The 16315-nt window shown below is 38.1% G+C and overlaps 1 protein-coding gene across 5 annotated transcripts in view; it reads right to left on the reverse strand.

The window, feature by feature from the left end:
• Nucleotides 1-266: 266 nt before the first annotated feature.
• The window catches only part of syk (spleen tyrosine kinase), a 142520-nt gene continuing 126471 nt past the window's right edge, over nt 267-16315 (reverse strand). For all 5 annotated transcript variants that reach the window (XM_069928404.1, XM_069928397.1, XM_069928370.1 and 2 more), the window contains 7 exons: nt 14703-14793; nt 13308-13485; nt 11027-11230; nt 9941-10130; nt 8451-8591; nt 3112-3224; nt 267-1806 (listed from right to left, as the gene is read on the reverse strand). In XM_069928404.1, coding sequence (XP_069784505.1) covers nt 1731-1806; nt 3112-3224; nt 8451-8591; nt 9941-10130; nt 11027-11230; nt 13308-13485; nt 14703-14793 — 993 coding nt within the window. In that variant the 3' untranslated portion in view covers nt 267-1730. The remainder of the gene's footprint in view (nt 1807-3111; nt 3225-8450; nt 8592-9940; nt 10131-11026; nt 11231-13307; nt 13486-14702; nt 14794-16315) is intronic.

Below are 16315 nucleotides of genomic sequence, written 5' to 3' on the forward strand. Positions count from 1 at the left end.
GATAAAAATCTGATAGATATCTTAATTGTGCTGCTCTATAATAATTCTTAAAGTTTGGTAGCTGTAAGCCCCTTCGTTAGTACCATTTTGTTAATTTATCTAGCGCTATCCTCGGTTTCCCCCCTTTCCATAAGAATTTCCTTATCATTTTCTTTAGCTCATTGAAGAATTTCATTATTATTGATGCAAAATCAACTAATCCCTTTCGCAATAGATAACCTTTCCTTTAGGGAATGGGAGAGAAAAGGGATCAAAAGAATAGAAAATTGTTTTTTGGGAAATAATTTATTATCTTTTGAACAAATGAAGTATAACTCACGGTACAATGTTCGCATACCACCAACTGAAAACCTACTTGAAGGACAAATTCCTATTTTAGGCTGAGGTTACCAGAAGGAAGTAGCTTTGAATATGTGATTACAGACACAATGATAATTAAAAGATTTATAACAAACATGTACATCAAGCTGTAAGAGAAAGAGAACAATGAAATAAGCTGTAAACCCAAACAAAAGTGGGAACAAGTTCTAAACATAAAGATAAAAAATGAAAAATGGGAAAAGCTATGCTCCAGAACTATGAGAAATACAATAAACATGAGGTTACGCATGATACAATATAATTGGTTACACAGGCTATACACCATGCCCCAAAAGTTAAATAAATGGGACCCAACAGTATCAGACAGATGTTTTCGCTGTAAGAAGGAAATGGGAACAACAGTACATGCAATTTGGGCATGTGAGAAAGTGGGAAAGTTTTGGGAAGATCTAAATCAGGTATTAAATAAAATCACAAAAAGCAACATACCAAAAAATCCAGAGATCTTTCTTCTAAATAATATAAGAAGTAAAGAACTAGGCCTTGATTTGGATGAAGCACAATAAAGATTTATTATGATAGCCTTAGCTGTAGCAAAAAAATGTATAATGTCAACCTGGAAATCAGAAGAGAGCCTGAGAGTATAGCAGTGGTACATAGAAATGAATAAATATATTCCATTGGAAAAAATAACATAAAATTTAAAAAATAACATCACAGTATTCAAACAAATTTGGGGACCGTACATGGAACACAACAGAGAGGGCCTACTGCAGACCTCCACCCCCTAAAATGACAGAATGAGAAGAAGACGAAATGAACTGCCCCAGTGTGTAAAAGTAGATGACACAATTCTCTTGTTTATTTTCATTGTGTGATGACCTTGTTTAATGAGTTTATTGTATTGTATATGTTGATCATTTAGTGAGTAGGGAGGGGGCGGGAAGGAGGGAGGGGAGAAAAAGGGGAGAAATGACACTGTATATTCAAGAGGGAAATGTTTGTGTGTATTTTGGTTAATATGGTTCATAGTGTGAAATTTTTTTTTCTCAAAAACAGAAATGCTATCATCAAATACCTTTGCCTAGCATGAAGCAATCCTTTTTTAGTGAGGTAGTGGGTCAGTCCCTTCAATAATATTAATGGAATACCACCTGCTGGAAATTAAACAATAAAGAGATGGAATATTGGAATAATCCATTTGTTCCTGAAAGTCATGGTCCTCCACTGGGAAATAAAACAATCTACTCCTTCTATTTCAAAAAATCGTTTTACACATTTATTTTATACATATGCATTGAGGCAGTTTCATTTTTTTTATCAAAGTACACTTTGCTTGTGGATAGCATAGCAAATAAAAATCTTTTCAAATTCTGTCTAAAGTATCCGTCAAAACGTAACAAAGCATTCTATCCCTTTGAAATAGTGTAGTAGTATTCACGCAGCCTATGTTCCACGGTAACAAATCCTGGCCGATCAATTGCTCTGGAGAGAAAAAAAGAGAAAATGCCGAATAATTTAACTGTGCAGTAGGTTCACCCAGCAGTATACTCTGCCTACTTCCTTTATATAGCTTTCTGAGCCACAGTTTATGTGTCCTGTTACTGATAGACTGGAGAGATGACATCAAAGTAAAACTCACAGTAAATTGCAACTTCTTATCAGAAGTGATGGTTGAGAAAATCCAACAATCACAACTTATCTTTCTAGATAATTTTGAGTTCCTTTCAACATTAAAGATGCAGTTTAAACTGTAGAAATCAAGAAGCAAAGTGATGGATAGGAACAAGATTTTTAAATAGAAAACAAAGCATGTGACCATCTACTTCCCACACATTTGCTTTCACCACCTGGACAGAATCCCTCCCACTCTAGCAGCCTGTTTATGTTCAATGTACCATTCTTCACAACTTCCTCCAATGCTAACAGGATTCCACCAGTCAACACACATTGCCCTTTTCTTTCAGCATTTGGTCCCTTCACAACTCCATTGTCCTCTCTTCAAACACTGTGTATCACTCCCCATTGAATGGCACTTTCCCATGCAATTGCAGAAGGTGCAACACCTGTCTTTTTACCTCTCCCCTTTCCAAATCCAAGGACATCAATAGTCTTCCATGTGAAGCAACAATTCACGTGGGTCGATCAACTCCATCCTGACTACCTCTGTAACCTTCAGAATGTGCTTTAGTTGTGCATCATTTTAGTATGAAAGAAAATATAATTGCCTATAAATGAGATCAGAGGCTTGTGGAGAATCATTACACTTGTGTTAATCAGCAATATCTGGAATAAACAGAGGACGGAGGATGTAAAATAATTATAGCCTCTTTTGCATTACCTTTAAAAATGTAAGCTTAAGTAGGGCCAATGCCAGACTATTTTCTACCCTAGGCCGGGCTGAGTGCAGGGTTGGGGGAATGAGCCAGTGGGAGGGGATGTAGAGGGCTGGGTGCTAATCGAGCAGAGCCGGGGAGGGGGAGGGCAGGAGGAGGATGGGGGGATGGGGGTGCTGACTGGTGGGTGTAGTACCAATTGTGACGTTCGACGTGTGCCATGCCACTTCTTCCCTCGTACCTTAGCAGACTAACATGCTTGCTTATAGCACATTAGTCAAAAAAGATGTTATTCATGATACAGAGGTGCAGGAACTGTTAGAATCTGTCTTCAACACCGCTCGTCCAAGGTCTGCACCTTAGGTGGATGCCTAGTTTACTAATGGTAGCGCTGGCCCTGAGCTTGGCATCTGTTTTTCTAGAAATCCAGCTGAATTAAGGGATAAGAACTCACTTGTATGTCCAGCATTCTTGCATCAATTCAAACATTTCAATGGGGCACCTAGCCGGTGAATCCAGTCTCTGGCCTGCTTCAATCATTTGTACAACTTCTTGGCCTTTCATTCCCTGTACAAATAAAGGAAAAAAATCTATGGACATTTTGCAAGTAATTATAATGAAGAATTCTTCAATAATTTAGAGCATGTAATCAAGATGTGTAAAGTACCAATAACAGGAGATGCCAAGGTAGTAGTTCACAGAATCTGCCTAATCACTGCTTCTGGGATTGGTTTAAAACCTTTTAACCTCATTACCGGAATCTCATATCAAACCACGGATAATATCCTCTCCTCACCACTGCACCTCTTGCCGACCCCATGCCTATCTCCACAGACATTCAACAAAAGACAGGCATGTAAATCTGCCAAACATCTGACAAATCCTTGGCTTGTTTAAATTTGTTGCACCAGACCACTTGTATGGTATGATACAGCATTCGGAAGCACAGAAATGGGCTTTGAAACAGAAGCAGAAGTAGGAACAGCAGGTCTTTTATGCTACAGTTTCGCTCCTGTACAACTGCTTTGTTCTTGACACTTTCTTAGAAGTCCGTGACAAGTTTTGTACTGCAGGGATCAGTGCTTGGAAGTTTGTTACTTGTGGTGTATTTCAATGATTTGGGTGCAAATGCATGAGTTTTGTAGCAGTACGTTTGCAAATGATACAAAATATGGTGGTGGTGTGAACAGTGAGGAAGGTTGTCTAAGGTTACAGCAGGATATAATACTAAATGGAAAGTTGGGCGGAGCATTGGCAGATGGAATTTAACCCAGAACAAATCCAAAATGAAGGATCTTGTGAAGTCAAATAGGAGTGGGACACAGATAAGGCACTAAGGAATGTTAAACATAGAATGTAATTTCCTGAAAGTGGCCACACAGGTAGATAGGATGATGAAGAAGGCATATTGCATGCTCACCATTGTAGGGTGGGCACGGAATATAACTGATAGGAGGTTAAATAGCACTTTACAAAACACTGGTTAGACTGCACTTGGAGAATTGATTACAACACCTTAGGAAGGACTAGAAAGAGAGCTGAAATTCATCAGATGTTCCCTAGGTTCCCTCGACTTTAGTTATGAGGAAAGACTGGAAAAGCTGGGCTTGTTTTCCCTGGAGCAAAATGGATTGAAGGATGGCCTGATTAAGCTATACAAAAGAGACTTACAGTAGATAGTCAGAAATGGAAAGAACTTCAAAAACTAGGGACATAGGTTTAAGATGAAAGGAAGGATATTTAGAGAGTTGAAGGAAATATTTTTAATACAGAGAGCTGTTGATATCTGGAATGTGCTGTTTGAGGCATGACCACTATTGATAAACATTAAGGTTAACCTTGTGGCTTGAATTAACAATTTGTCAAGAGATAGAGACAGCCTGTAAAGATAAAGGGAATCTTTTGTGGTTGGTGGGATGTGGTAAATGATGGAGACTCAGCATCTTCAAAATAAATATTCGGATTTGGTTGAAGAAGTGAAGAATTGTATCAGAGATGTTAAAGGGCTTGATCTAGCTAGCTTCTGGCCAGAAATGAAGGTAATGTAACTGAATTGCGGGTTAAAGATCCACATACTACATTTGTTTTTTTTATGAAGTACAAAATGTACTTTAATGACAGTGGTGTCTGCAGCCATTCTTGCTCTAACTAAACAGGTTCTAACTGCAAGGAGATTCCTCATGAAATCCACCACTACTGCAATAAGTTCATCAGTTCTGCAGAAGGCATCATCAACAGATTGTTTACATAGCAACCCTTCAGTGTTTTCACTATTTACAGTGTTTTGGAGTATTAGAATGGTGTGAGAAAGAAAACATTGATACAGAGTTATCCTAAAGAAAGGAAGTTGTTCATTAATACTTTGACTTTACCCAATGCTTGATAGTATTTGACTAATAAAATGATGAAGCGTTTAGTCGAAGATGATTTTAATCTGTTTTCTAAAAAAAATCTTTTTACTTTCTTGGGCACCTCCAGCCTATTTGAGAACCATGCACTGAAAGTGTCAAAACAAATTTCTCGACTAAAGAATGGAGCTCAGTTTCAACCATGGTTCAGGAATTTCCTTTGACTTTTGTTTGAGGTGAAGAGGGAGGTAACTCTAAGCCCACCCACTCAAATAAGGTCTGACTAAGAGCTTATAGCCATGCAGATGCCCAGCAGTTGCCATCATCCTTCCTGTCAAATAATAGCCAGGAGAAAGGCAGCAGAGTTGGGTCTCCTGAGATTCCTCTGGGTACTCTGGTTTCTTTCCACACCCATAGATATGTGGGCTGGTGGATTAATTGTCTGCTGTAATTTGTCTCTTGTGTGTGGACGAGTGGTAGAATCTGGAACGAGTGGATAGAAATGTGGGGAGAATAATAGGGGATAAATATAAATGTATGCTTGATGTTTGGTGTGGACTTTATGTGCTGGAAGGCTGTTTCTATATTGCCTAATTCCATATGCTAGAAGCAGAAAGTGTACTGGTCTCAGAAATTTTACTGTAGGCTGGCCCTTGCAGGTGTGAGTTTTGTGTTTTAATGGTGGCATAACGGCGAATGAGAGAGAAAGAGGGATGTGCTTGCGCCAAATTAAGCTATTAATAGGAAGTTATGAGGAGGCAGAAAGGCCTAATGCCAACCCAGCCCAGCCACATCACTGTCCCTGCATGGTGTGACGTTTGGGTTGCCAAGTATCCTCTCAGAGGATCATTCTGAGGCCACGGGCACAACTTTTTACAGACTGTAAAACAGACAAAATTAAAAGATATACTAATTTGTAATTTACTGAAGCAGGTGTTAAAGTTTAACTTTTGTTGCAATGAATTCTGGACACATAGACTCTCATAAATTGAAGAATGTAGCCAGAAAGGAATGGTTAATGGTTAATGGTTAATGGTTAATGGTTAATGGTATTTCATGGCTTTGGAATTTTTCAAATGTTGAAAAAGCTCTTAACTGAAATCCATGAATAGAGGTATTCAACATTCCATATTTGCATTACAGAAGTAAGTCATTCAAGTCTATGTTTGCGTACATATGTAACTCAACCAGTCAAACTGATATTTACCCTTGAGATTCCTCCTACATGCCCTCAATAAAATTAGTAACAATATGTGCTGTATGGTGCCTTTTACACTAAAAACTACATGGCTATCAAACAAAACATGTGTCTAACCCAGAAAAAAAAAACAGCTGATCAAAAGCCTTGAAAGGTTTAATTGAGCATCGGAAAAGAAAAGAGAGGCATGAAATTTAATCTAATTCCATAAAATTCTTTCTTTGTCTCATCTTTATCCCACTTACCTTTACTTGCATCTAAATGACCATCTTAACCTTTCCTAGTGATGGTAAGATCCAGAGAAGATTCTGTACAATCCCCGTTTTGATCATGGAGTCACTGTCTCACATCCTATTTCTGACCAACCCTCACTCTCTTTCTGGAAATAGAAAAATCTACTTCTCTCTGATCATACCCATTTATAATTTTGAAATCCTCTATGAGGTAATTTCCAGTTTTCTGTTCTTTTTCTCTACAAATCCTTGTCTGTTTTATTCACTTATAAGTTTATTATCTCAGTTTAGATATAATAACAATGGATGATATACCCAGTTTCTCTATTGCCTCTATGTCCTTTTGATAGCAGAGGCAAGAATTGATCCCAGAGACACAACAAGCTGCAAATGCTGGAACAGGCAAACAAGGAGAAGCTGGAAGGACTCAGTGGCTCAGACACCATCCATGGAGAGAAATGAACAGTCAATGTTGAGACCATTTTTCAAGATGAATGTGGGAAGGGGAGATAGTAATTATAAAAAAAGGAGGGAATAGAGAGGAGCCAATAGGTAACACAATACTGGAAGGTGGGAAAAGTGTAGTGGGGATACAGGCAGGGGTGAAGGGTGCAGACCACCAGGGTTAACATTCTCCTCTGCTTGACAGAACTTAATTTAATCCTCAACATCTCTTCCGATCCTCCTATTTTCTCCATCTCCAGGCTGCGTGGGCCCAAGCTATGCATATATTTTGATGACGATGTGGAACCATACCTTTTATCGTTTAAAGACAAAGCCACCTTTTCATTCAGACAGTTCCCTGGTTTTTGGGACTGCTGAAGAAGGGCTCAGCCCAAAACTTCAACTGCTTTTATTTTTGTGGATGCTGCATGACCTCCTGAGTTTCTCCAGCATTTTCTTTACTGCATTTGAAATATTCCCTTTCCCCATGGCTCTCTCCCACCACCCACCCACCCCTTCCACTTATCATTAAAGCCTTTATTCACACCTCCCCCATTTCATGCATTCATCCTGCCTCCTTCCAAACAGAGTAAGGATACAGTTCCATTTGGTTCCCACTTTTCACCCACCAGCCTCCTAATTCTACTGCATTCAGTATTCTCTATGTTGCATCCTCTACATTAATGAGACTAACCACAGATTGGGTGACCACTTTTGTCAAACTAGACATGCCAGCTGGACCTTTTTAATTTCTCTTCCCATTCTCACCCTGACTTGTCTGTCCTCAGCCTCATCCATTGAAAGAGTGAGGCTAATGCAAACTTAAAGAACAGCGAATCATCCTTTGCCTGGGTACCCTGCAACCCAATGATAAGAACACTGAATTATCCAATTTTAAGTAACCTCCTCCCTGAACTCAAAATCATGTCCTAGAAAGGAGCATACCAAACAGTCTGGAAGAAAGGATGTCAAAGACCTAAACAATAATAACTCAAGACCAACTGACATGAATAAGAAGAACTTTAACTCAGAGTTCAAGGAATACCAGTTGCCCTTGGAATGAACCTGGGTAATACTTGGATCTGAATCTGTAAGACAATCACTAACTGTGCACTAAATTGAGAAAGTGTCCAAGATAAGTAGTGTATAGTAATAAAAAGCTTTAAAGTATAATTTAATTGAATGGTCTTCTGACTGATCATTCAGAATAGAAGTGAGAAAACAAGCCTTTACACAAGATAGATGCAAGGTCAATTACTCATTTTAATTCTGTGATTGATATGTTCGCCAATCAAATTCACTAAAGGATGTTCAGCCACAATCTAAGTGAATTGAGTAAAGAGTTAATGAGCCGAATGGTTTACCCCTGATTACTAAAGTGTTCACGTTTGAGCTTCATGAATAAAGGCCAGCTAATGCACTAATCTCCTACTTTGTACATTATAAATTGCATCATTAATTTTAATAACACCACAGCAAACCAGTAATACAATTTGATTTCAGTTGGAAGAGGCATATACTTCATGAAACCAGTGACATTATTTATTATGTTAGATAAAACATAACTTACTTTGTATGGCTTATGCCCATAGGAAAATGCTTCCCACATCATCACACCGAAGCTCCAGACATCACTTTTGCTAGAAAACCTGAAGTAGTTAATGGATTCTGGAGCATACCACTTTATTGGCCATTTGCCTGTGCTTTTGGCCTGAAATAAATTTAAAAGGAGCAAGACAAAGTAATTGTGATTTCGTAGCACTTGGCTTCCTACCAAAAATAAACTGCAGTCTCATAATATTTACTTAATTGTATATAATGCACATTAGTATTAACACTAATGCTGAGATCTAATTATATTGAACAAGATGTAATTAGCGCTCCTGCAGTCATTTCAGGGAAATAAAGAGGAAGGCAGTGAATGCACATTGATTGGGAAAACCAGAAGCATTGCTCATTTATGCCACATTAGTGCAATGAAATTGGAGTTCTTATTCATTTCGATAACCAAATGAATTTAAACCTGTCTTCACTAGAAAATCAAGTGGACTCATCTTCCTTATTATTTTGAGGATTTTTATTCTCTGCATTGGCTCTTCTTATGGCCTGTATAAACCTCCTGTCCATTTGGTTCTCTTTTCACTCACCAAACGTGAAAACATTTGGACAGTAGAGTTTCAGCCACTGACTGTTGGATTGACAAATTGGAATGACAAGGAATGAGAGACAATCAACATTAAAAAGACACTGGGAGTTTAGGAGAGAGCCTCTAAATCAAAGGAGGTTGGAAAGAGAATGCGCTCAAAGAATGAAATTAACTGTGATTCAATCTGTGGTTTGGAGCTAAATATAAAATTGTTTCCATTGATTAATTATAACAAATAAAGGGCACCAATGGAATGAAGAAAAATTCTAGAAAAGTTTTATTTATAAAAGGGGCTTACAATGCCAAGAAGCAACTCACAAGGAGCAAGTGCATGAAAATCACTGTGAAAAATGTACAACAATCATTAACGAAGCATAAACATCAGCAATAAATGTATATTTGAAATAATTATAGACTCAATAAATCCTGACTAACATGCAGAACCGCTGTGTTCCACATTCTTTCAAATAATTAGTTTAAAACACTAATGCCACGACTGATGACAGCTTTATCAGTAAAGCTGATGGTGAAGAAGTAGAAGGAGTTGTGTTGTGGATATGGGGAGAGGTAGATGCTGATGGTAGAGTGAAAGGATAGGGGAGAAACTGCTTATCATGGTAGACAGATGAGTGAGAAGATGAGGTGGGACTCAGTCATGAAGCGATTGCAAATGTATGTTCAAAAATTCAAATGGAAATATCAAAGTTCAAAGTTTAAATATGTCCATTTGGTTTTAAAAGACTGATCCAAGCTAATTATGCACGTGAGAGGCATCTAGGTGTATGCAGACTCTAAAGGCTTACATTAAGAATTGGATTAACTGTCAGTCCAGCCATAATCCAACATATGTTTCTATTTTGAAACAAGTTTGTGGTTGAGATCCAGAAATGACAGAGATCAATAAAGGAACTTACCTTGTAATAATTCTCCTCAGAGTTTACAGCTTTCGACAGGCCAAAGTCACTGATTTTAGCATAATGCTGAGTTACAAGGAGAACGTTCCTTGCAGCTAAATCTCGGTGCACATAGTTTTTCTCTTCCAAATACTTCATGCCCATGGACACCTGATGCACCAATTCAACTATATTGTTCAAGCTAATGTCTCTGAAAATGCAGGGCAGTTTCATGAAAATATTGTGTGAGAAGGTAAAAATTATTTAGCAATTAATATTTTATAAGTAATGCAGCATGTAGATTAACAGAAGATGTTTTATTTTTATTGATGGTTTCTTGTTCTTATCTTAATGACATTTTGATTTTACTCAGACAGATATGATCAAGGGACCGAGATGAGTACTGATAGTAGGAGGAAATAACTGAAACAGTTCCATGAAATCTCATCCAATACTAACATTGCAAGATAATGATAACTGTTCATCCTGTGACTCACTTTGCAAGGAAAGCTGCCCTTTGGAATGCAAGATAAACAAATTTAAGGACCTGAAATTCTCTTTATTAATACATAAAATATATCACAATATATTGTATATTTGCTAAAAAGTGCAGGTAAGGAAGAGTTTATTACTGTTATGTAACACTGACTAATTACTGTGATTTTGTTTATCAATTGTTCTCTCCAGTAAAACAGCCAAGCATTACTATGGCAGATTTATCAGAATGACTGATTCTTCCTTTAGAAGCAATTGTTACAAATATGCTAAATGCTACTTCTAATTCAGAATGTCGTCAACTGAGTTAATAATTGTCCAAGTTATGAACTATTATCTGCCTTCAAGTAGCAATATCCCTACAATAATATAGTTTGATGGTTGGCAATCATTTTGTTTTAAGTTCATGAGCAGAATAACCTAAATTTATCATTTTAAATCTTTTGTTTCAGTTTATACAGATAGGTACCATGATTTCCAGAAAAATGTCATAACTATGTTTGGAATAGTTGAAATATATAATTGTACATCTTCAAATCTTCAGGTCAAGGGATAGCTCATTTATTTGTCTCAAAGTGCAGCATCAAGAATTTACAGAAAAATCAAACTCACTTGTGAGCCATCAGAAATTTGTTCAGCTGGCCTTGTTCAGCGAGTTCCATTACCAGCATCAAACATTCTCTCTCACAGATGCCAATCATGCGAACAATGTAGGGGTTATCAAGTTGATGCATGAAGTCTGCCTCTTTCATCAACTCATCCTTTACTGCTGGATCATTGCTCTTTAACACTTTCACTGCAACATTTATATCTTTCCTGTCAATAGAAAACCAAAGCCATGATTTGAATCAATGACACATGCATAAAAATGGAATACTTCACGGTCACAGATGTCACTACTGATATTTTCACCCGATACAAGATGCAAATTTGAAGCCGTTATCTTTGCAGCAAATCCTCTGAGATTTTTGAGTATTTTGTAGATAAATTGTTTATTATTGATTACATTAGGAAAAGAACTAGGAGAAGGAGTCAGTCTTCTGGTCCCTTGAACCTGCTCCACTAGTCAGGATGTCATGGCTGATCCTGAGCTTCAGCCACTCTTGCTGATTGACCACCACTCCCTCCATTTCCCCTAATTCCCCCAAACATTATTTATATCAATCTAATCATTCATAGTCCTCTGAGATAAGAATTCTAAAAGGTTTACCAAACACTGGTTCATTTTCCTATCTCGATCTGAAATAGTCTTCTCTTATTCTGAGGGTAAGCTTTCTTGTTCTTGACTCTTCTGTGCAGGAAACATCCCCTCATTGTTTCCCCTGCCAATCCCTCTCAAAATTCTGAAAACCAATGGGATCAATCCTCATTCATTCAAGGTCCAGTGAACAGAAACCAATCTTATTTCAAGGATAACTTCCTCATTTTAGGTTTCAAATCAGTGAGCCTGCATGGACGCCAAGTCAAGTGCATTTCAGGCACAAAACAGTACTCCAAAAATTTCTGGTGGAGTCTCATAGTGATCTTTGCCAACTCAGAGAGACTTCTTTTACTTTGTACTCCAACCATCATGCAACTGAGGACAACATATCCTTGTCTTCCTAATTGCTGTTGTTTTAATGTGCTTATCAACACATCAATATTCCCCTGTAAACCCACATTTAATATTCACGGTCTGATTTTCCATTCTTCCCTCTACAGCAATAAACCTCATATTCCCTCATTTGATGCTCTGCTTTAGATGCTCTTGCCTGTTTGCTCTATTTCTAACATTTTGCAGGAAATTTGCATTTTCAATATGGCTCAATTTCCTGCATAATTTTGTATTATTTATGTTTATCCTCTGTCTTATGATCCATATATTAAAGATAAACTGTGAATACATTGGGGTGGTACAGTGGTTGAATAACAATAGAGTTACAGTTTCAGTGACCTGGGCTCAATCCTGAGCTGTGGCCTATCCATGCGGAGTTTACACATTCTTTCTGTGAATGCATGGGCTTCCTTCCACATCCCAAACACAAGTAGATTGGTGGGTTCATTGATTGTACTAAGTTACCACTAACATTTAGGAAGTTGCAGAATGTAGGGTAAGTTGATGAGAATGTGAAGGGAAAGAAAATGGGATTACTGTAGGATTGGAGAAATTTGGTCTTGATTGTCAGTGTGGTCTCAGTGGACTGAAGGACTGATTTTTGTGCTGTATAGGCTGGTGATGGATTTTACAACTAAAATCTGCAAGAATTTCAGATCCACGATGGTGCCGCCCATGTTCAGCAGCCCAGACTTCAAGGGTTGTGGGCTTCGGGGAAGCACAGATTGGTGGAGGGCACCAGAGTGAGAATACACCCCCCACCCCCACTATAAAGAAGATTCCTGAGTGAGGACCTTCGGGGTAGGAAACCACAGTACAGACGCAGTGGTCAAAGGCCTAACACCACCCCGCAGATTTGGGGAGCCAGGTACCGGAACTGGGATATGTGAGGGTGCCGATGGTGAACAGTACACCCGAAGGGCTTTAGGGGCTGACAGGCTCTGAATAAGTGGATTGGAACCAGGCTGAGGAGGCCTTGAGCTGGGGTTCACCCCTGGTCTCAACAGCAGGCCATGCAGTTTTGGATGTTACAGGAGCACAGGAGGGGGCAGCATCAGAAGAAGTGGTGGGACCACAGACACTCAATGTCTCTCATTTGCTTCTGTTTCTTGGATTAAATTTGCCACTTTGAATACCTTTACAGGGAAAACAAAGGCAAAAAGATTTGTGTATTTTGTGTTAATGTCAATAAATAGAATCTTGAAGTTTGAACTCAAATGCCACCTTTCAGGAACTGGAAGCTGCTTACACTGTATTTTGTGTCACATCAGTTTGATCCATTTAAATGTAAAGACTTACTTCCTCATTTTGTAAATTCCTTTCTTTACTGTACCAAAGTTACCAGATCCAAGTTCTTTTTCTTCCAGTATGAGGCAATCAGTTTTCAAGTAGAGAGTCTTTCCCTGCAGCTCATCAGGGTCTGCGTAAGGGCTTTCATAGACATTGGTGTCCATAGGCATGGCATCTCTTCGAGCACCTGGTATGGCAGATATGTATTCAGTGTTTGAACTCAATTCTTTTAATGCAGAGCAATTAGACGTCAGTTATTGGTTTGGTATTTTTACAGGCAGCATCAAACTATACTGCTTGTGACACAATAGTTTTAACACTCACTGGGATTTCTGATATTTAGGAAGGAGTTGATGTGGCTATTTGACTATGAGAGTGATTTTTGTTTGTAGAGTTGGGAGGAGAGGTTTGGGGCAGGTAGTAATGGGGAGGGGGAATGGTGGTTTTTAAGTGTTTTGCCATAGCAGTTGCAGGAAAGCTGCCTCTTTTGAGATATTAAGAATAATCTGGAAGCCCATGTGGAAATTTATTCACGTGGGTTTAATATTATTTGGAAGACAATGGAAACAACATTGACAACACAAATGGGAGGAATTGTATCACCTTCTCTCCTACCAATGAATCATTAGACTGATAAGAATAAAATAACGAAGGGTAAGGATGTGATCCATGGTTACAATACTCCAGACAATAAATCTCAACTATCAGAGCCCCGTAAGCTGAAGAAATTTAGTATTAAAAAAACTTTGGAGAGGAAGGATGGGGTAAGAAGAAGAAACAATGGTATTTTACTGAGGAATGTCAAAATGTGTCATTTCAAAAACCAAAAACTTACAAGTTCCTTAAATTGCCAACAATAGTAACATAATCCATAGAAATAAAGATCAAAACAAATCGAACTGAAGATGTGATGATCTGACACCACAGTGTAGAGGATGCAATATTTAAGGACATAATTAAATTTGATACAATTTTAATCTCATCTCAATATCAGTTAAGTAATCTCTTTCCTTGAATATTTCAGTACAATGATTTTGAAACTCTCATGCTGGGTTTCCACATTAGACCAAGGTTAGACAAAAGATTTACTTTTGCACTTAGACCAATCAAGTGCACAATGGCGATCTTGCACATGCTTTTCTGAGTACAGGTATTGCCATTTTCAGAACAGCCAAAGGACAACAAGAATTTGGACACGATCATATTTTTTGTGCAATTTTATGTGCCAGCATGAATTTTTGACTAACACTGTTGTGATGTGTTTAGAGATAATCTACTAAATTAAAGGTGCTTATAAATGGGATACTCAAATGTTTGTCCCGTGACTGAAATGTCCTTAGTTTAATTTTTATTTTAGTGGAATGGAGTTGCTCACTGTTAAGAAAAAAAAGAGTCATGACTCACCTCCTTCTGCGCCTCCAGCCTGTTTATTGGGCCTAGGTATGTATGGATTAAGATTTGTTGTACTAACTGAACGGTCATTCATTGTTGATTTCTAAACAAATCAAATCCACATTAATTAGGCCTTATCATCATCTACTCATTTTTTAGGTAGAGGTGTGTTAGTTACATATTGTAAATTCTCAAGAGCATTCCACTCTAAGCATGTAAATAAAGCATATGCCACAAGTCAATGTCTAACATGGCAGCCTGTATAAAGCAATAGATGCAAGCAAGAAATGCAATTATAAATTCAATTAATAGTACAGATAGGAGCCAATGAAAGACCAACCAACACAGAATTAAAAGAACATACGAGGCTACAAATTATTATGATAACATTGACATTCAGCTTATTTCTATTTTGTTCAGCTGATTTGAAGTCAAAATCAGTGAACCAGATTCAAAATAATTTAAACGTGAGCAGCTTTGATGAAATGTTGTTCAAGATGTGATTTGCCACAGGATTGTTTTATTAACCTTCTAGCCAAATCCACCCTAAACCCTTTGTGCTCAACAATTTCTCCCCATGCCTCCATCAAATTGATTTCCCACAAATGTAATATGTTGATAAACACTTGCATTCTCTAGACTGTCAGCTCATTTCTCCTCTGTTCCTGATGACTAAAGTTCCTTTGTTGGCCTCCCATCCAAACTTTTCTTCAAGTATTCATTTCAACACTCTTGAACTCATTGCTACTGCCTTTCTCATTCCTTCTAATCTTGAAATAGTTGTGGTGCGCTGTTAGTCAGAATCAGACACACACAAGTTAAGATTGTACCACAGGCTTTAATCCACAAAGACTTCCACAGAGCCAGACTGGCTGTGGCTGCAGCAACTCTGAGTGAGGCCTTGGGAGGCCAGCGCAGGCTTATATCCCGGAGGGTGGTTGACACCCGACCGGGTGGGACTTGATCCATTCAAGCCGACTGATTGACAACCGGCCAGGTGTTGTCCTGTCCCCTTACACTCCTGCAGGTACAGAGGTTGCCCCTGCAGTAGGTCGGTGGTGTACCACCACAGTTGTTGACAACTAACTTGTGTTTATTCTCTAATGACTTTAAACACACCCCAGTTGGGTACAATCATTTGCACAAGCTTCCAATCTAAATTTCTGAGCTGCTCATTTAATATAAAATTAAAGTGGTATATGATGGCTTGCTAACATACTATCGAGGTGAAACAAAATTTCTAAAAATCTTCTGTTCATTTCAATTTTGACCCCTCTTATTAACATTCTCTAACTCTCCTATCTCAGTGAGAATTTTTTCACTTCCTTCTCCATGAGAATTGTTTAAGTGCATACTCTTCTCCTTTCTGTTGTGGAACTCGTCTTACTTTCTCAGCAACTTGAAATTGAAATGCCTAACTTTTAATGTCAGAGAAGTTCCAAAAGCATGATCTTGTCCTAATTCCTTACTAACATTAGGTTTGTCATATCGGAATCTTAACCCAAAATGGCTTTCACAATTTCCTTATGGTATTTTTTTTCATCCTTTCTTATTTTTACAGGGCAAGAATGCAACTTGTGGTTAGTTCAAAATGTCATTTCACAGTCAACTTTCAGTTCAGTGTT

The sequence above is a fragment of the Narcine bancroftii genome, chromosome 1, assembly GCF_036971445.1.
Source record: "Narcine bancroftii isolate sNarBan1 chromosome 1, sNarBan1.hap1, whole genome shotgun sequence".
NCBI lineage: Eukaryota > Metazoa > Chordata > Chondrichthyes > Torpediniformes > Narcinidae > Narcine > Narcine bancroftii.